Source organism: Aspergillus neoniger (genome assembly GCF_003184625.1).
Source record: "Aspergillus neoniger CBS 115656 unplaced genomic scaffold BO87scaffold_45, whole genome shotgun sequence".
In the NCBI taxonomy this organism is placed as follows: Eukaryota; Fungi; Ascomycota; class Eurotiomycetes; order Eurotiales; family Aspergillaceae; genus Aspergillus; species Aspergillus neoniger.
Window position 1 is genome coordinate 150,676 of NW_020291173.1, and position 18,289 is coordinate 168,964.

The 18,289-nt window shown below is 51.6% G+C and overlaps 7 protein-coding genes across 7 annotated transcripts; 4 read left to right on the plus strand and 3 right to left on the minus strand.

Annotated features, from left to right (window-relative positions):
• Positions 1-147: 147 nt before the first annotated feature.
• BO87DRAFT_401103 (glycoside hydrolase family 47 protein) lies at positions 148-2,475 on the minus strand (the record flags this gene model as incomplete). Its single annotated transcript, XM_025625583.1, has 3 exons — positions 148-1,202; positions 1,260-1,904; positions 1,980-2,475. 3 exons carry the CDS (start codon positions 2,473-2,475, stop codon positions 148-150), a joined length of 2,196 nt encoding a protein of 731 aa, XP_025475190.1.
• An 878-nt stretch (positions 2,476-3,353) lies between these two features.
• rpt4 (proteasome regulatory particle base subunit RPT4) lies at positions 3,354-5,097 on the minus strand. Its single transcript, XM_025624296.1, has 4 exons — positions 4,726-5,097; positions 4,235-4,621; positions 3,717-4,173; positions 3,354-3,646 (listed from the first exon to the last, which is right to left on the minus strand). The coding sequence occupies exons 1-4, from the start codon at positions 4,940-4,942 to the stop codon at positions 3,526-3,528; spliced, it is 1,182 nt and encodes a 393-aa protein (XP_025475191.1). The 5' UTR covers positions 4,943-5,097; the 3' UTR covers positions 3,354-3,525.
• A 1,522-nt stretch (positions 5,098-6,619) lies between these two features.
• aspf22 (enolase acuN) lies at positions 6,620-8,428 on the plus strand. Its single transcript, XM_025624297.1, has 5 exons — positions 6,620-6,752; positions 6,829-6,885; positions 6,961-7,300; positions 7,359-7,799; positions 7,866-8,428. The coding sequence occupies exons 1-5, from the start codon at positions 6,629-6,631 to the stop codon at positions 8,218-8,220; spliced, it is 1,317 nt and encodes a 438-aa protein (XP_025475192.1). The 5' UTR covers positions 6,620-6,628; the 3' UTR covers positions 8,221-8,428.
• A 162-nt stretch (positions 8,429-8,590) lies between these two features.
• Positions 8,591-10,125, plus strand: BO87DRAFT_380410 (eukaryotic translation initiation factor 3 subunit J). Its single transcript, XM_025624298.1, has 3 exons — positions 8,591-8,730; positions 8,831-8,904; positions 9,040-10,125. The coding sequence occupies exons 1-3, from the start codon at positions 8,712-8,714 to the stop codon at positions 9,745-9,747; spliced, it is 801 nt and encodes a 266-aa protein (XP_025475193.1). The 5' UTR covers positions 8,591-8,711; the 3' UTR covers positions 9,748-10,125.
• Positions 10,126-10,766: 641 nt separating this feature from the next.
• BO87DRAFT_430343 (14-3-3 adaptor artA-like protein) lies at positions 10,767-12,195 on the minus strand (the record flags this gene model as incomplete). The annotated part of the gene is made up of 8 exons (XM_025627539.1): positions 10,767-11,123; positions 11,179-11,266; positions 11,344-11,618; positions 11,712-11,723; positions 11,785-11,804; positions 11,867-11,913; positions 11,982-11,989; positions 12,184-12,195. The coding sequence occupies 8 exons, from the start codon at positions 12,193-12,195 to the stop codon at positions 10,767-10,769; spliced, it is 819 nt and encodes a 272-aa protein (XP_025475194.1).
• Positions 12,196-13,159: 964 nt separating this feature from the next.
• On the plus strand, positions 13,160-13,810 carry BO87DRAFT_419494 (uncharacterized protein). Its single transcript, XM_025626948.1, has 2 exons — positions 13,160-13,384; positions 13,442-13,810. The coding sequence occupies exons 1-2, from the start codon at positions 13,250-13,252 to the stop codon at positions 13,802-13,804; spliced, it is 498 nt and encodes a 165-aa protein (XP_025475195.1). The 5' UTR covers positions 13,160-13,249; the 3' UTR covers positions 13,805-13,810.
• A 550-nt stretch (positions 13,811-14,360) lies between these two features.
• BO87DRAFT_380414 (calcium-transporting ATPase) lies at positions 14,361-18,282 on the plus strand. The gene is made up of 6 exons (XM_025624299.1): positions 14,361-14,496; positions 14,595-14,858; positions 14,927-15,084; positions 15,158-17,473; positions 17,540-17,862; positions 17,925-18,282. The coding sequence occupies exons 2-6, from the start codon at positions 14,741-14,743 to the stop codon at positions 18,034-18,036; spliced, it is 3,027 nt and encodes a 1,008-aa protein (XP_025475196.1). The 5' UTR covers positions 14,361-14,496; positions 14,595-14,740; the 3' UTR covers positions 18,037-18,282.
• Positions 18,283-18,289: the final 7 nt, after the last annotated feature.

The window sequence follows — 18,289 nt, forward strand, 5'->3', positions numbered from 1 at the left end:
AAGCATCAGACAAAATCAAGAGGCGATAAATCAATTCACGGCATATTTCTTGTATTTTGGTAACCCCAAGGAAATATAGTCCAAGAGATGTATAAGAGAAAAAAAAAAAAAAAAGAAAAGAAAAGAAAATAGATAGTCAAAAGAAAATTATACCGACTCCTCCACTTCCTCACTGGGTGTCGTTATCGCCCGACTCTTCCTCATCCACCCGGTCTTCAACTCGCCCGTCGGCTTGAACCGCGGGAGAGGGTGTGCTTCTGTGTTAAAGACATGTTCTTCCAGAGAGATGAAGTCGCGGTCCGAGAAGAGCAGGTAGAAGTATTTGAGCGTCTCTGCCATCCAGAAACTCTCCATGTTGTCGCGCTTCACTGGGGGGTCGTCATCGGCGTTTGAAAGTGAGGTGAAGCCGGTGATTTTCTGTGGTTTCGACTTTTGTCGGTTTCCGTCGTCTTCTTTTGCCTCCGATGATGATGTTGAGCTGAATACGTCTTCTTTGCTGAGTTCATCAACAGGGATGTCCTCGACCACGGCGGTGTGCTTGACGAAGGACTTGAACATCTCCCAGCCCCAGTGCCGGTAGATGTCGTCTCCAGTGATGCGGTACATGTAGAAGAGGGATTCGACGGTCTCTGGGCGTTGGAGGTTGTGGCGATCTTGTTTGTGGATGTTGAGGTCATCGCGCCATTTGGTGGAGTAGTCGCTGACGGGGTAAATGGATTTGGAAAGGAGGGGAAGTTCGCCAGAGGCTTTTTGCTGGCCTGCGCTGGGGTTGGCAATCGTCGATTCTGGGTACATGTCTGTCTCCATAACACGGGGGTCGTCTACATTGAAGTAGGTGATCTCTGGTGCGAGGCCGGTCTTCGTGATCAGGTACGTTGCCCAGCAGGTCTTGGTTAGTTCTCGGGCGAGGAGAATCTCTTCCTCCTGGCGTTGGCCCCAGTCGGGTGACTGTCTTGCCTCGGAAAGAGGACGCCCGCCGGTTGCTGCGAGGGCGATGGTGCCGGGGTAGAAGCAGACTAGGTGGTCCATCTTTGGGGAAAGGACTCCGTGCAGCCCGGCAGGTCGTTCGCCCAGGACGGTCAATTTGGCATTCTGTGTGTAGGTGATTAGGTGCTTGCGCACGCCAACGAGGGACTCATCCCACATGTCCTTGTAGATCGGTTCAGTCTCCTGCGTTTGGAGGTACTGCTTGATAAGGTATTCTAGAAGCCATCAGTCAGCGCATTGAAATTAACGCATGGAACCAGCTGGGTATATACCGTAGTATGAATCGCCTCTGCTGCCGAGACGGATGTTATCGCCTTTGAACTCGCCGGTCTCTGGATATACGTAGATCGGAAGCAATCCGTCTTCCATCTTCTGATCGTCCACGACCTCCATGACCTTCTCCACAGCCTGCCAGTACTCGGCCTCCCCCGTCAGCTTGGCCAAGTACTTAAACTCCAGCTGGAGAGTAGTTGCTTCGGCAGTAGATGAGGCGCCATTATCCGCATACGAGGGGAGGCCCTCCGATTTGTTGAGATTGATACTTGCATACGGAATTCCAGTGCCGGACTCGAAGGCGCCCAATAGACGATCTGCCAGATCGGTGGCCTTCTCGATATACAAGTCTTCTCCCGGCGCGCCTGTATCGTCATCCGTAAGCGGAGCCAACTCGGGATAGTTCGTGGAGAGATAGTGTGCGGAAAGTAAGCCTCCCAGCATGCGAATGGTAGTCTCAAAGGTATTCACATCGTGGTCCTGGTTGTATTGCAACGAGTTGTGAATCCAGCTGCGGGCATGTTGCACTCGCGTCGTCAGGTTCATAATCATCAACGTGTCCAGCGCATCAACAATTATCCACCCCATTCCTCCTTCAATCATGTGCCGGCCGTTTTTGGCGATAGGGTGGTATTCATCGTAACCTAATCACCAGCGGACAAAGCCATTGTCAGTCACCACATCCAAGAACCAAAGATTATTTCCATTCAGAAACATACCCCACGCATGAGCTGCATAACCATCCCAACTGACAATGAAGACGTCGCGGACTTTCTCCCTCCTTGCTTCCCAGTCAATCTTCTCTGTCACTGCACTGCCATCGTATGGCGGTTCCGACTCCTCAAAACTTTGCACCCACTTCCAGAGCTCGGCGCCCTTCTCCGCGTCTGGTGTCTTCCATTCCGGCTGACCAGAGCCAGAGTAGTACCACAGAGCGAGCAGAACCAACAGACATAGTCCGCTATATATGATCTTCCGCCGCCTGGCTCTCGGACCGGTGCGTCGTGGTGCGAAGTAGGGTTTATCCTTGTACATGGGGAGAGTGCGGTCGCCGGCGAGGGGATTGTTCAGGGAGTTGGAGATACCAGTCGGTGGCGAAAACCCATAGCCAGGCAGCCCGTTGGTCCCAGGGCTTCGACTAGCACGCCAGTAATTATTCTGGAACGGTTGCTGAGACGAAAATGGAGAACTGTTCCGAGGGGCCTGGAAAGACATGACCACCACCGCCAAGCTTCTACTACTATATCTGTCCTCTACCGAGGGAGGACCACACCTCTGATGCGCTCTAAGTCCGAGACAATATGTGGCCTGTCGGATTTATTCGCATAGGTTCAGTGTCTTGTCTCGGATTGAGGCTGGTGCTCAGGCAAGGACGTCTGGTTACAGGATACGTCGTTCGTTCGTAGGTAGGTGAATAGGTAGTCTGGGGTAAGCCCCAAAAGTAGTAGTCAGTATCGCGGCAAGACTATAGTTAACGGGGCGAACGGTTTTAGATCTAGTAGGAAAAATGAGAGGACCATTCAACGGTTAGCCAAAGAAGCACTGTGAATTGCTGCAGCGATAGTGAGCTCCCAGGAGTAAATGGCAAGATTACCGATAAAGTTAGCAGGCCCCCGATTGAACCAAGCATTTGATCTCTTTGCGATTTAAGATGACCGGTCGCAAGTTGGGTCTGTTGATCTCCGCGGACTGTCTCCCGATGCACACTAATAGGCCATCGATGGTTCCTGGACAGTAAGATACTGAACAGGTGTCAACTATTCCGAGAAGATGTTTCGGCGCCTAGGGAAACTGATTCGAGCATTACATAAAAGTGAGGACAGCCATTCCGATGGACGCGTGTAAAGCCCATGTGGCGCCTAGCTCAACTTGTCCTCAGCGCATGGATGCCGATCCTTGGTCGCGGCCTTGGCGACGAACGGGCGGCATATTCACAGAATCTGGAGAGGAAGCCATCATCGTCATCAATACTGGTACTCAAGCTCGATTGTCAGTTACAACCCATGGCAGACATTATGTTTACCCGGTCAGGGTCCAATGCCCCGGGTCTATGCACCTTCTTTGCCTACTAGTTTGTGGGGAAATCTCCCATGTGATTAATTGGGTTACCACTTAAACCGTACCTACTACTTTACGTACAAGGCTGCAAACTGCACGGCATTATCACTGCACGGATTGTGTACATTAGATGAGCATAGGCAGATTGGGGGTTTGGCTTCCCCATAAGTTGGAAATAATAGCTTTCTACATTCAATCAAGCGGGAACTACAACTTCTGGTATTCCAGCTTGCCCTCCAGCTTCTTCGCCTCAGCCACCTTGCGGACCGCTCTGTTGAAGTCATCCTGGTTGATCGCATCCCGGTAATCCTTGATAGCAAATAGACCACTGTGTCTCCATGTTAGTCCTATTCATGTACAAAACAAAAAGGCAGAGCAATGATGAGTGATAGACATACGCTTCCGTAACAACGTTGCGAAGATCAGCACCGTTAAGTCCGTCGCTCATCTTCACCACACTTTCAAAGTCGATCTCACCATCCAGTTGAACGGTGCTGGAGTGGATCTTCAAGATCTCCAGACGACCGACCTCGTTGGGCAGGGGAATTTCGATCTTGCGGTCGAGACGACCGGCTCGCAGCAGAGCCGGGTCAAGCGTGTCGGGCCGATTCGTAGCCATAATGATCTTCGTCTTTCCAAGGTAATCGAAACCATCCAGCTGGTTGAGAAGCTCCATCAGTGTACGCTGGATTTCTCGATCAGCCGAGGTACCCTCCGAGAAACGCCTTCCACCGATAGCGTCGATTTCGTCCATGAAGATAATGCAAGGCTCGTGTTCTTTGGCGTATCCGAACATCTCTCTTATTAACCGTGCAGATTCACCGATGTACTTGTCGACAATAGCGGACGAGACAACTAGGACAGAGTTAGCGATCTAGGCCTACCTAAGCCCGCGCCCGGAACTAGAGATGTATACCTTTCAGGAAGTTCGTCTCCATTGAGCTTGCCACTGCTCGTGCCAACAGCGTCTTTCCGGTACCGGGAGGACCGTAGAGGAGCACACCCTTGGGCGGCTTGATTCCTACTCTTTGGAAAAGCTCGGGGTTCTTGAGCGGCAACTCAATGACTTCTCGAAGCTCGCGGATCTGCTCGTTCAAACCACCAATGCCTGCAAAGTTGATCTGGCCTGGGTCCTCCAGTGACATGTTGTATACCAACGGATCAACCTCTCTCGGGAGCATTCTCATTATAGTAAGTGTGGTCATATCGAGGGCGACACGGGTGCCCTGCTTCAGCTTTGCTTTGTCGACCTTCGAGCGGCAACCGACGACATAACGCGGTCCGGATGATGCCTTGACAATGACTGAATCAGGTCAGCCCACATATCGGTAAAGAGAGTGGCTTATTTTGGACATGTTTCTGCCCGGGAATAAATGACATAGGGATGAGAAATCGAGATAAACTTACATCTCTCCTCATCCAGCTGCTTCAACACTTCTCCGATGATCTGGCCGACACTTTGCAGCGCCTTGATGTTCTCTTCAGAGATATCGAACTCTCGTTGCAGATCCTTGATTCCCATGCGAAGGGACTTGAGCTTGGCTTCCCATTCTCGGAGCTCAAGCAGGCTCCTCTTGTAATCCTCGAGCGCCTGCTCTCTCTCCGGATCGCTGGCGCCATTCATGATGTAAGGCAATCAGGGAGACCGAAAAGCAGAGCGAAGTCGGAACAGCAAAATCGCCGGGGGTCTTTAGAAAACAAGGTAATGACCCGGGAGGGTGAATATGCAGATGGATTGATAAGGGATGGGCTGGTTGACGGTACTTGGTCTTACTGCATCCAGCTCGGCGAGCTGTCGAGGAGCTCACAGCAGCCACCAGCTCACAGTGATCACATGACGCTGGCTCATTGACAATGACATAATCACCAATGTATGCCTGGATTTATGCCTGAATAGTTAGGCTGCAGGGAGATAAGGCCACCAATCTATCACTTGTCGGAGTATCTATTATCCGGCGTAACCTCTCAGGCACCAAGGTGTCCGTGGCTTGTCCATTTGCCGCGGGCATTTTCGTCATTACGCAATGGAAGTTTCCAGACAAGAAAACGCTGGATGTTTTCCCACCCATTGAGGGGCAGGTGGAAGATGCTCTCTCAACGTATGAGATAGATCATAATTGATATGATTGGTAGTACTCTGACTCACTCAATTGGTCCTAGAGGATTTACAGAAAGTTGAAGCTACTACTACCTGTAATGGAGGGGTAGGTGCGTATTGTTGTTGTGTGGAAAAGGAGGGGCTATTGCGCCTACAGGTGACAGGATGCATCTGCGATCTGTACCACAAGCATCATACTTTCTATTACCTTTAGCCGTGACCCAGGTCGGGAAGAAGACATGGAAAAGAGGAGCCATGGAGCCTTGTCAGTTCGTCAACCCCGTCCTCAGCAGCAACACCCGCCTTACCCCGAGGGAATGCGGAAGATCTCGCTGGGGAGGGTAGCAGTTTGAGAGTCTAGAGACAGCTTCAGCCAGCGAGAGCAGCGACTGATGCTGTCTGCCCCACCATTCCCTTGGAAAGATTCGGAGGACGAGACCGTGAGCTTTCCCGGGGCACGCCTTTTGGGGGTGGGAAAGCTTACAAGAAATAGCCTGCCTGTAACAGTCTGTTGTCGTGTTTATTATTTATCTACTACTTCCCCCTCCTCCCCTCCTCCTCTTGTGTTAGAGTACTCTCAAGATAGCTCTTTCCTTACTTAGTACAACTTTCATCCTCAAGGTCCTGTAAGTATTACTTGTCTACCCCATACTCATACTCATCATCATCATCAACATCAACATCACTCCTAATATCTCTCCCCCCTGCCCATTTCCTCCTGTTCTTCCAACTTCTCTAAGCTGGGGGTCATGACCCCGCCGTCATCCCACCATGTTGATGTGCATCACCCCATCCATACATCCTCCTGTCTATATGCCCATCACTCCATCTTGTCTGTCTATCAAATGATCTGGCATGTCCGGATTTAGCACCAATTCCATTGATGAGATGATCGTTTGGGTAACTTGGGCTGTGCCGAGCCTGGTCTATTTGATGGATCGGACCTCTCCACCTCTCCCCTTCCCCCCCCCCCTCCCCGTCCTTCCCTTCTCCGTCACTCATCCGCCATCCGCTCATTCTTTTTGGGTCCTCGGTGAACACTCACCACCCTCCCCCCGCTGCTGCTAGTGCACACCGAAACAGCAAGTCCGGAGCGCTTACATTTTTGCCTCCTCCGTTTTTCCCTTATATCTGGGCCTTGTTCTCTCTTTGCCATCTTCGTTTCCTTTCAGTTTCACTGATCCAGAACTCTCCTCCCCCCAGTCCATCAACATGCCTATCTCCAAGATCCACGCCCGCTCCGTCTACGACTCCCGCGGTAACCCCACCGTCGAGGTTGACGTTGTCACCGAGACTGGTCTTCACCGTGCCATTGTCCCCTCTGGTGCTTCCACTGGTTAGTAGTTAACAAGCAATCAAGGACCTTGCTGTCCTCCAGCTCTACATTCGACATGCTGACAGTCAATATCCAGGCCAGCACGAGGCTCACGAGCTCCGCGATGGCGACAAGACCATGTGGGGTGGCAAGGGTAAGTTTAGAGCATCCTTCTCTACATCCTTGGTGTGATCAATTCCATCCAGCTGACATCCACTGCTTGACTTAGGTGTCCTGAAGGCCGTCAAGAACGTCAACGAGACCATTGCCCCCGCCGTCATCAAGGAGAACCTCGATGTTAAGGACCAGTCCAAGGTTGATGAGTTCCTCAACAAGCTCGATGGTACTGCCAACAAGTCCAACCTCGGTGCCAACGCCATCCTTGGTGTCAGTCTGGCCATCGCCAAGGCCGGTGCCGCTGAGAAGGGCATCCCTCTCTACGCTCACATCTCCGACCTTGCTGGTACCAAGAAGCCCTACGTCCTCCCCGTTCCCTTCCAGAACGTCCTGAACGGTGGTTCCCACGCTGGTGGCCGCCTGGCTTTCCAGGAGTTCATGATCGTCCCCAAGTAAGTTGCAGCTGACATGCCACTCACAAAGTAGATCGCATCACTAACCAGCATGTAGCACTGCCTCTTCCTTCTCTGAGGGTCTCCGCCAGGGTGCTGAGGTCTACCAGAAGCTCAAGGCTCTTGCCAAGAAGAAGTACGGCCAGTCCGCTGGCAACGTTGGTGACGAGGGTGGTGTCGCCCCCGACATCCAGACTGCCGAGGAGGCTCTTGACCTGATCACCGAGTCCATCGAGCAGGCCGGTTACACTGGCAAGATCAGCATTGCCATGGACGTTGCCTCCAGCGAGTTCTACAAGGCCGACGTCAAGAAGTACGACCTTGACTTCAAGAACCCCGAGAGCGACTCCTCCAAGTGGCTCACCTACGAGCAGCTGGCCGACCTCTACAAGTCCCTTGCCAGCAAGTACCCCATTGTCAGCATTGAGGACCCCTTCGCTGAGGACGACTGGGAGGCCTGGAGCTACTTCTACAAGACCTCTGACTTCCAGATTGTCGGGTACGTACCCTTCTCAATGCAACCTCTCCGTTAGGGTTATTTGTCGCTAACTGATTATTTCTACAGTGATGACTTGACTGTCACCAACCCCCTGCGTATCAAGAAGGCCATTGAGCTCAAGTCTTGCAACGCTCTCCTGCTCAAGGTCAACCAGATCGGTACCCTTACCGAGTCTATCCAGGCTGCCAAGGACTCCTACGCTGACAACTGGGGTGTCATGGTCTCCCACCGCTCCGGTGAGACCGAGGATGTCACCATTGCCGACATTGCTGTCGGTCTGCGCTCTGGCCAGATCAAGACCGGTGCTCCTGCCCGTTCCGAGCGTCTGGCTAAGCTGAACCAGATCCTCCGTATCGAGGAGGAGCTCGGTGACAACGCCGTCTACGCCGGCGAGAAGTTCCGCACTGCCGTTAACCTGTAAATGCAGCCATTTTCCGTATAATGTCACCCAGTGCAAGACCCTAGCGGTCCCCACTAGCCCTTCCCAGCGGCTGCAGAACAACATCGTTGGGATGGAACTAGGCGGCGAAAACATCAGAGATGATTAAGATTTATGATGACGAATTCAAAGGCCAAATAATTGAATTTAGTGGCACATAATGAAAAAAATATTTCTTTTCACCCTTCAATATAGAGAGTTCCTATTGTTTTCCCCAAGTTCAATGTAGATTGATAGATAGCAAGTAGTAAGATTGGGCATCACGGGCAATCCCGCGTGCACGTGACCACGCCGCATGCCCCACGGGATCAGCCACTCGGTCGTTCAAACAAATTCCCTCCTCCAGCAGTACCTCGTCAACGACACCAGTTCCTCTGTGTGAGACTTACGCTTATCACCGGCTTCACTGCCAGCCACGCAACTCACTTTCCAGCTTGTCATTTTCGCCCCAAACTTGACGACTTTTGCCCGCCATGGCTCCTTCAAAGTGGGGTATGTCCTCTTTTGGATTTTTGTGGTCCTCGCCCGCCATAGGAATATACATTGCGGGACAACATGGCAAGCCATTCACGATACTGACGTTTTCATTCAGATGACGAAGAGGAGAGTGTCTCTCCCCCTCCTGTGGTTGCCCGCCGCAAGTTCGACGATGAGGAAGAGGAGGATGTAAGTTTTTTTGCCGCCCCTCCCCCTCCCTTTCCATTTTTGCCTCACAATCTGCCCCGCGCCGTCTCTCTCAGCCTCAGTCGTTGAAAGAATCCCTCACCACCTTTTCCCCCACAATCTGACTGAATAAACTAGGTCCTCGACTCCTGGGACGCCGCCGAAGATTCCGAAGTAGAGCGCGAGAAGGCCGCCAAGGCAGCGGAGGCTAAGGCCAAGGCCGAAGCCGAAGCCGCCGCCAACAAGAAGAGCAAGGCACAGCGGATACAGGAAAAGAAGGCCCAGCGGAAGGCAGATGCCGATGCTGAGACTTCGGACGACAGCGACGAGGACGAGGCTGAGCGGAGAGCCCGTCTCCGCAAGACCGAGAAGGATGCTGACCTCAAGCACGCCGAGGACCTCTTCGGTGACATCGACCTGAACCGTATGCGCAACCGCAGCGCCCCCAAGGCCGTGGTCATCAGTGACTCGGCCGACCCGACCCAGGCCGTCGATCTCTCGGCTATGCCTCTCTTCAAGCCCGCCACCAAGGACCAGTTCACCCGCGTCACTACCACCCTTATCCCTCTGTTGACCACTCAGTCGAAGAAGCCCCAGTATGCTCTGTGGGCGCAGGACTTCATCAAGCAGCTCGTCAAGGACCTGCCCAGTGGTGATGTCAAGAAGATTGCTTCCTCCCTGACTACCCTCAGCAACGAGAAGATGAAGGAGGAGCGTGCTGCAGATAAGGGTAACAAGAAGACCAAGGCGGCCAAGACCAAGGTCTCCCTGGTCACCTCTAGAGAGAACCGGATTGAAACCAACTCTTATGATGATGATGGGTTGGATGACGATGACTTCATGTGATTTTGTTATTTAGAACATTTATATTTCCTTTTCTTCTTCTCACCACCACCACCACCAAGAAATCCCCTTAACTTACGTGCTTCATTTGCTTCTAGTTTCTCGTCTATTATTTCTCTATGCTCTTCTCAGTTATCCTCTCTATATCTTTGCTAGACCGGCTTGCGCCCTGACATGCATCATATAAAACTATGTCCCGCCCGTCCTCATCTGTTTTGTATATCCGTCATATAAAATTGTCTCTTATCTTTTTTTCCTCCATCTTTTGCTATTGGGCTTTTTATACGGTTTATAGAGCATGGTTCATCTCTCCCGGGCATATTCGTTGGTAGCATATATTTCCAGCTAGTATAGAAGCTGTCACAGTTGTTCGATTACTAAGTCTATGGCTTTTATTAACTATAAAGTGTTCATCTTGGACGCAGTGTTAACGAATACTGGGAGGTGATGAGGTAGTATATGTTCTGTATGGGCAGTGGGTGGCAGTAAGTGTGTAAGGCGGCTATTTATCTTTACGGCGGTAATATAGACTTCCAACGGTGGTAGCAGTAATGAGATCGCGGCTCTTGAGAAGGATACAGAATCTAGCAGTCATTCGATGATAAATCGATTCCCGTTAAGGTATCGGGTCATGGGATTGAGAGAACTGGTTACTTTGATTTGAGATATTGTAAAGCTTAAGGCTCTTAACACGTACGAGCGAAACAGCAGGGGGAAATCGGGAAAAGGGGCGTGGGGTGAATAAAGAAGTTGGAAATAAGACACTGTATCTTGCTGGGGGTGAATAAAGAGAGAATAAAAGAGAGGTAAATTCCACTCAGCCCCTTTTCTTCGCTCTCCAAACATCAAACTCCGCCGGCCGACCCACAGGATCCCGAACAAGTGGAAGATATGTGCCGGTCCAGACCCTTCGCACAGCTAAAAGCAGACCTTCATAAGCGTTTCCGGGTAGTATTCGCACACCTGAACTGGCACGTCGGGGACACAACTGTTTTTGATACACAAGAACACACACCACCCCTCTAGGACTCAGGGGCAGCGGGCTTGGGCTCCTCGGCCTTGTCCTCGGGGGCAGCGGCGGTCTCCTCCTCGGGCTTGTCCTCCTTGGGGGCAGCACCCTCGGCCTCGTTGCCATCAGAAGAGGTCCACAGAGTGAGGTTGTCACGCAGGAGCTGCATGATCAGGGTGCTGTCACGGTAGCTCTCCTCCGAAAGCGAGTCGAGCTCCGCAATGGCGTCATCGAACGCCTGCTTGGCAAGGTGGCAGGCACGATCGGGGGAGTTCAGGATCTCGTAGTAGAAGACGGAGAAGTTCAGGGCGAGACCAAGGCGGATGGGGTGGGTAGGGGTAAGATCAGTCTGGGCGACATCGGTAGCGTTCTGTATGATTGTTAGTGCGAGTCCTCCGATATAGCACGCAATTCAAAGAGCTTACCTTGTAAGCCTCGTGGGCGGCGGTAGCAGCGACCTTGCGCTTGTTGCCAGAGGCAAACTCAGCGAGGTAGCGGTGGTAGTCACCCTTCCTATAGTTCGTACAACAGTCAGCCTCTGCTCTCTTTATACCTGCCAGTAAATGCTCGTTCCCTAATCCAAGACTCACATCTTGTAGTAGAAGACCTTGGACTCGCCAGTCTCGGCCTTGGGGATAAGGGACTCATCTAGAACGTCGAGGACATCCTGGCAGACCCTCTCGAGCTCGGTCTCGATCTTCTGGCGGTAGTCACGGATGATCGAGACGTGCTGCTCAGAGCCCTTGGACTCCTCCTTCTGCTCAATGGAGGAGATGATACGCCACGAGGCACGGCGGGTACCGACCACGTTCTTGTAAGCAACGGAGAGAAGGTTACGCTCATCGACGGAAAGCTCGCCTCCAATCTGATGCGGGGTCAGCTTGACCCACGGGTAAAAGGGGGTTACGGGGGGAAAAGGGGGGAGCTTCTCGTCAGAAGGAGGTAAGGGGGGTCATACGTTGGCGACTTCCTGCACAAGAGTTAGCGATTATGCTTGTTAAGAGCCCAGGGGCTGACAGGCGGCTACTGACCTTCATGTACGTGACCATCTCTATAGGCGGTAGGGATCAGCATGTGAAGCCAACATGGCAGAGCAGTAAACGGGCATCTTACCATCGTAGCGCTCAGCCTGCTCACAGAGCCGGGCGAGGAACGTCTTGCTGCAGAAGGGTGTAGTGTCAGTGTTGCTGTTGTCGGGTCACTGGTCGAGACGGGTCTGGATCCTTACTTCTCACGCTGCAAGTAAAGGGGGGGAAGAACAGTTAGCTGAGTCCAGACTAATCGCGACGCAACAACTGAGAAAACACAAGAGAATTTCCCGACATAGGAATACATGCGGCTAGGGATTAAACGGACTGCAACTGGACGGACGCCAGTTGAAGCCGCCAGAGCAGAGAGAGGGGTCAGGCTGAGGGGGTGGAATAACATACCTCAGAAGTCATAGTAGGCGATCTGATGGAGATAAGGGGATTGGGAAAGACGGTGGTTGGTTTGGTAGAGGGTGAAAAGGAGAGAGTAGAGGTGCAAGATACCGAAGTAGAGCACGAGACAACGGAGAATGGGATGAAAAGAAGATGGGAATCACGAGAGGTTTGGCAGATGTGATCCTCCAGCAACGAGTGATGGACGGTGAAGGTGACGACCAGCCAGCTTTAGCGAGAAGCGGGCGCCTCGTCTGTTTGCGATGTTTGCTCTGACAGCCTCAGGCAGTGTAATGGTGAGTCAGCAAGCAAATCTCCTGCTGGTCACCTGCTTCCGCCGGTCACTGGACCCTGACGTAATCTAACAATAATCAATCCGGGTTTAAAAGCCAACTAGGCAATTAATGATTAGTGCCTCCTTAGTTGAGCGGTCGCTCTCAATTATTAGTGAAAGGCTCCCAATTATGCGGCATAGTAACATCCTAACATCCCCCAAACGGGGAGAAATTAATAGTAGCATAGTAGGAGCTGTAAATAGAGATCTCCAGAAATCCATGACCGGAATCGACTGAAGCAGCCATTAATAATTCACGAGCCTGGGTGCAAGAGTTGAAAACCATAAGAGGGCGGCTAATGATACCAGTTCATGTGGGAGATAGATCATACTCATTTTCCCCTTGAAATGAACCATCATGCTCTTCCGTTCATCAGGACCAGCATCGCTCTGGTCCCCTTTGTCTTTTTAACTGCCAAGTTCGTCCTATTCTGCCGGTTATTCTCTACCGCACAACCGGTGAAGATGTTATACGTCGCGCTTCTCCACCCTCAACGGGCTGTGGTACCCTGAGCTGTGCTCCATATCTCCGATGATCGTCTATTCAGAACCGCACGAGACGAAAAAAAAAAAATAAAAATAAAAATAAAAATAAAAATAAAAAGAAAAAAAAAAAAAAAGATGTTGAGAGCCCGGCAGCTGACAAGTTCACCGGTTATTGCCCGATTAAAAAGGAAACCCTTAATTTACTATCCCTTTTAAGCTGACCGTGCTTTTGGCCATGCAAACTAAAAGACAACTATGGGTTTCCCTACTACTAAATACACCCTTCATGAGCGGAGATTACGCAGGACTGCAACAACCACCGAAACAGGCGGGCTGCTGAGTCAAGACATTGGAGTTTCAGGAGGAGAATCCCCAATACAACGAAAGATGGTATGAAATGATGAAATCACCTTCTGGAGCAGTGTGGACGGGCCCTCTGCCCTACAGGGCGTCTACAAGGGCCGGACTAGGCAAGCTGTCGTACCGTTTGGTGTGGATGGGTGGAAGATCGATGACTTGTTTGGGGCAGGTGCTCTGGGTCCGATACCATGGCGGAAAGCACGGAATCGAATCAAAATCTACCTCCACCGGTGTTATGCAGCACCTTCCAATCCGAGGAGTGAGACCCCGCTAAATGGGCGCCAAATGAACCAGGATGACTGCGAATTGTATGGGACGAGTGGTTTTAGTTCGAGTCTTGGGGTCATCCAGGAAGGCATCATCGTTTCGCAGTGGAGAGTGTATGGTATTGTTATGGCCGAGCGGTGGGTTTCTCGCTTGCAGAGAGAGAAGAGAGAAGGAGAGACTTGAGGGAGATAACGCCGAGAATGAAAATGGATACGTAGGAAGATTATTTAGAACTATTAAGAAGGCTGTGCAATGTTGGGGGGAGAATGCGTCCCTTTTTTAATTGCTTTTCTTTTTTTTTCTTCACCCTTTTTTCCTATTTTGATCAGTTATTTACTTCAGCTTAGTTATTTTTCATGAACTTTCATGAATACGAAAGATAACAGACACACAGCTATAGAACCCTATGTAGAAAGATGAGTGTAATAATCCAGTCGTAAAGACTACTAAACAGGCCAAGTGACTCCAACGCCCGGACTCACAGAAGCACGGTCATGGTATGGTTCAGCCCTGTCGGATTGGAACCGGCAATTCTGGCGCAGCGACGGGGGGGACCAGATAGATCCAGACACCGCAAATGAAGAGAACACGTTGAGTGCCTGACAAAGCCGCCTCTGGTTCACGGTTCCCGAGCCCCCAGAGGCAAAATCCCTGGCCCATCATTCGGTCCTTGTATGGAATGGGGCATTTATTTATAAATTATAAATCAGCAGTTTTTGCCATCCTCTTGAGAAAACCACAAGACACCAAGAGAATACCCTGTTTTTATTTATTTTCTTTCTTACTTTACTTCATTTCCTTCCTTCCCTCCTTGGCTGACGGTATCTGGTGTATTGATTGGTCTTGCCCGGTATTATTAACAACGGTACTATCTGGTGTGTCCGCTTTCCGCTTCCCATCCTAACCTACTATCTATCTACTACTCTTCTAGATCCTTCCCGCTAAGGGACTAACCTCTCCGACTTGATTGCAGTGCCACTCACTAGGTCCCAAGCTTCCGGCCACTTGGCGTTCATGTCTTGATCTGGGTTATATCCCCGGTCTCTTCCCTTCCTTTTCTCTCTCTTCTCTGTTGTTCCCGCTCCAGGCCACCTTGCGCTTTTTCGGGGTCTCAACAACATGGAGCACTCCTACCTTTATTCCCCAGCCGAAGTGCTGGACCATTTTGACGTCAAGGAGAGCTCTGGTCTGTCGCAACAGCAGGTCTCTCAATCGAGGAAAAAGTACGGTCCTAACGGTATGTTGCAGCTTTCCTTCCCCATGGGCAATGTCGCAGGCACTAACTTGCGGTTCGAACCTTCATAGCCCTTGCGGAAGAACCACCAACCCCTCTCTGGCAACTTGTCCTGGAACAATTCAAGGACCAACTGGTCCTGATTCTACTGGGCTCCGCTGCTGTATCTTTTGTTCTGGCTCTTTTCGAAGAAGGAGATGACTGGTCCGCCTTTGTTGACCCCGTTGTGGTATGAGCTCGAAAGCCTCCCGAGTCTGGCGCCGCCTCGACCCAAGACACTAACGAATCCTGTTATACCATAGATTTTGACGATTCTGATCCTCAATGCCGTGGTTGGTGTTACCCAGGAGAGCAATGCTGAGAAGGCCATTGCTGCTCTTCAGGAATACTCTGCAAACGAAGCTACTGTTGTCCGTGATGGCGTTACCAAGCGTGTCAAGGCCGAAGACCTGGTTCCCGGAGATATTGTCGTTGTTGCGGTTGGAGACCGTGTTCCAGCGGATTGCAGGCTACTTGCCGTTCACAGCAACAGCTTCCGAGTGGATCAAGCCATCCTGACCGGTGAGAGTGAGAGTGTGAGCAAGGACGCCCGCACTGTTCATGACAAGCAGGCCGTTAAGCAGGATCAAACCAACATGCTTTTCTCTGGTACCACTGTTGTTAATGGACACGCTACCGCCATTGTGACCTTGACCGGTGGATCAACCGCCATTGGTGACATTCACGAGAGCATCACCTCTCAGATCTCGGAGCCAACCCCACTGAAGCAGAAGCTCGATGATTTCGGAGACATGCTGGCTAAGGTAATTACCGTCATTTGTATTCTGGTGTGGATCATCAACATCGAGCATTTCAACGACCCTTCCCATGGAGGCTGGACTAAGGGAGCTATCTACTATCTTAAGATCGCGGTGTCTCTGGGTGTGGCTGCCATTCCCGAGGGTTTGGCTGTGGTGATCACCACCTGCCTCGCACTTGGTACCCGCAAGATGGCTCAGAAGAATGCAGTCGTCCGTTCGCTTCCCTCCGTTGAGACTCTCGGCAGCTGCAGTGTGATCTGCTCCGACAAGACCGGAACCTTGACCACCAACCAAATGAGCGCAGAGAAGATTGCGTATTTGAATGCGGCCGGCAACGGTGTTGAGGAGATTGATATTGAAGGCACTACTTTTGCGCCTGAAGGTAAAGTCCATCGCGATGGAAAGGAACTCCTGAACCTTGCCGTATCCTCGGCCACTGTTCGACAGATGGCGGAGGTCATGGCTCGCTGTAACAGTGCGACTTTGGCCCACGATGCGAAGAATGGCTCATTTTCCTGTATCGGTGAACCTACTGAGGGTGCACTGCGTGTTCTGGTCGAGAAGATTGGCACTGATGATGCCGCTACGAATGCGAAGCTGTTCCGCCTCCCCGCCTCCCAGCGACTCCACGCCGCAAGCGCGTACTACGAAGCTCGCCTGCCCTTGAAAGCAACCTACGAATTCTCGCGTGACCGGAAGAGCATGTCCGTGCTCATTGGAAATGATAAGGAACAGAAGCTACTCGTCAAGGGCGCTCCCGAGTCTATCTTGGAGCGGTGCACGCATGTTCTCCTTGGAGCTGACGGCAAACGGGCCTCTCTCACGAAGTCTCATCTTGACCGGCTCGCTGCTGAAGTTGTGGGCTACGGTAGCCGCGGTCTTCGTGTGATGGCTCTGGCTAGTGTCGACGGTGTCAACAACAACCCTCTGCTTCACAACGCTCAATCGTCCCAGGACTACGCCCAGTTGGAACAAAACATGACTCTTATCGGACTTGTCGCTATGCTCGATCCCCCTCGCGTGGAGGTCGCGGCTTCCATCAAGAAATGCCACGATGCTGGAATTCGGGTTATCGTCATTACTGGTGACAATCAGAACACCGCTGAGTCGATCTGCCGTCAGATTGGTGTCTTCCACGAGGGCGAGGATCTTAAAGGCAAGAGCCTCACTGGAAGGGAGTTCGACGGCCTTTCGGAGGCTGAGAAACTCGAGGCTGCTAAGACTGTGTCTTTGATTTCACGCACCGAGCCTAGCCACAAGTCCAAGCTGGTCGATCTTCTCCAATCTCAAGGCCATGTGGTTGCCATGACTGGTGACGGTGTTAACGACGCCCCTGCCCTGAAGAAGTCGGATATTGGTGTGGCTATGGGAACAGGAACCGACGTTGCAAAGCTGGCTGCTGATATGGTTTTGGCTGACGACAACTTTGCCACCATCACCGTGGCTGTGGAAGAGGGACGTTCCATCTATAGCAACACTCAGCAGTTCATCCGCTACCTGATCTCTTCGAACATCGGCGAAGTGGTGTCGATCTTCTTGACCGCCGCCTTGGGCATGCCTGAAGCTTTGATTCCCGTGCAGCTTCTTTGGGTCAACCTTGTTACCGACGGCTTGCCTGCTACCGCGCTCTCCTTCAACCCCCCTGACCATGATGTGATGAGACGCGCCCCCCGCAAGCGCGACGAGCCCCTGGTTGGCGGCTGGCTTCTGTTCAGATACATGGTGATCGGTACTTATGTTGGTGCGGCTACTGTCTTCGGCTACGTTTGGTGGTTTGTGTACAACCCTGAGGGTCCTCAGATCTCCTTCTGGCAATTGGTAAGATATACGTCGTCTAGTCTACTTGTTTTCTTTTCTTTTCCGGTCTTGCTAATATCTGTATAGTCTCACTTCCACAAGTGCTCCTCTCAGTTCCCTGAGATTGGGTGCGAGATGTTCTCGAACGATATGTCCCGCTCGGCCTCTACTGTGTCTCTTTCGATCCTGGTCGTCATTGAGATGTTGAACGCCATGAACGCACTCTCGTCCAGCGAATCCCTTCTTACGTTTTTCCTCTGGCACAACCCCATGCTGGTCGGTGCCATCATCCTTTCGATGGCGTTGCACTTTGCGATCTTGTATGTGCCCTTCTTGCAGGGTTTGTTCTCGATCCTGCCCCTGGGCTGGATAGAATGGAAGGCCGTCGTGGCCATTAGTGCCCCGGTTGTGTAAGTCAATCTCTTGAATCCCCCCTACCTGGCGAGAATGTTTGCTGACCGAAACCAACTAGGCTCATCGATGAGGTTCTCAAGTTTGCGGAACGTCGTCTGTACAATAACGTCCCAGCAAGATCTACCGTCGAACAACAGAACGGAGGAGTGGGGAAGCCTAAGCGGGCGTAGATTTGAGCAACGAAGTGATGACTCGAATATGAGGGGGTGCATTGATGATAGATATAGATATCGGCCCTCCAGCCCTGTTATATTTTGGTTTTCTGCTGTTGGGTGGTTGATTACATGTACGTAAAACATGTTGGATGTTCTGATTGCATAAGAACAACGAAGAGACGACTTGTGTCTGTATCTGCATTCTTCGGAATTGTGATTATCTGGTCGTATACAAGTTTGGGGAGTAATTGACTGTCACGTTGTCCAG

Coding starts and splice junctions, on each gene's coding strand:
- rpt4 (XM_025624296.1), bottom strand. CDS start 4,942: ATGAATGGCGCCAGCGATCCGGAGAGAGAGCAGGCGCTCGAGGATTAC. Junction 4,174..4,234: donor GGAGACGAACTTCCTGAAAG/GTATACATCTCT, acceptor ACTCTGTCCTAG/TTGTCTCGTCCGCTATTGTC. Junction 3,647..3,716: donor CGCAACGTTGTTACGGAAGC/GTATGTCTATCA, acceptor ATGGAGACACAG/TGGTCTATTTGCTATCAAGG.
- aspf22 (XM_025624297.1), top strand. CDS start 6,629: ATGCCTATCTCCAAGATCCACGCCCGCTCCGTCTACGACTCCCGCGGT. Junction 6,886..6,960: donor GACCATGTGGGGTGGCAAGG/GTAAGTTTAGAG, acceptor TGCTTGACTTAG/GTGTCCTGAAGGCCGTCAAG. Junction 7,800..7,865: donor TCTGACTTCCAGATTGTCGG/GTACGTACCCTT, acceptor TTATTTCTACAG/TGATGACTTGACTGTCACCA.
- BO87DRAFT_380410 (XM_025624298.1), top strand. Junction 8,905..9,039: donor ACGATGAGGAAGAGGAGGAT/GTAAGTTTTTTT, acceptor TGAATAAACTAG/GTCCTCGACTCCTGGGACGC.
- BO87DRAFT_419494 (XM_025626948.1), top strand. CDS start 13,250: ATGGGTTTCCCTACTACTAAATACACCCTTCATGAGCGGAGATTACGC. Junction 13,385..13,441: donor CCCCAATACAACGAAAGATG/GTATGAAATGAT, acceptor TCTGCCCTACAG/GGCGTCTACAAGGGCCGGAC.
- BO87DRAFT_380414 (XM_025624299.1), top strand. CDS start 14,741: ATGGAGCACTCCTACCTTTATTCCCCAGCCGAAGTGCTGGACCATTTT. Junction 15,085..15,157: donor CCTTTGTTGACCCCGTTGTG/GTATGAGCTCGA, acceptor GTTATACCATAG/ATTTTGACGATTCTGATCCT. Junction 17,474..17,539: donor AGATCTCCTTCTGGCAATTG/GTAAGATATACG, acceptor ATATCTGTATAG/TCTCACTTCCACAAGTGCTC.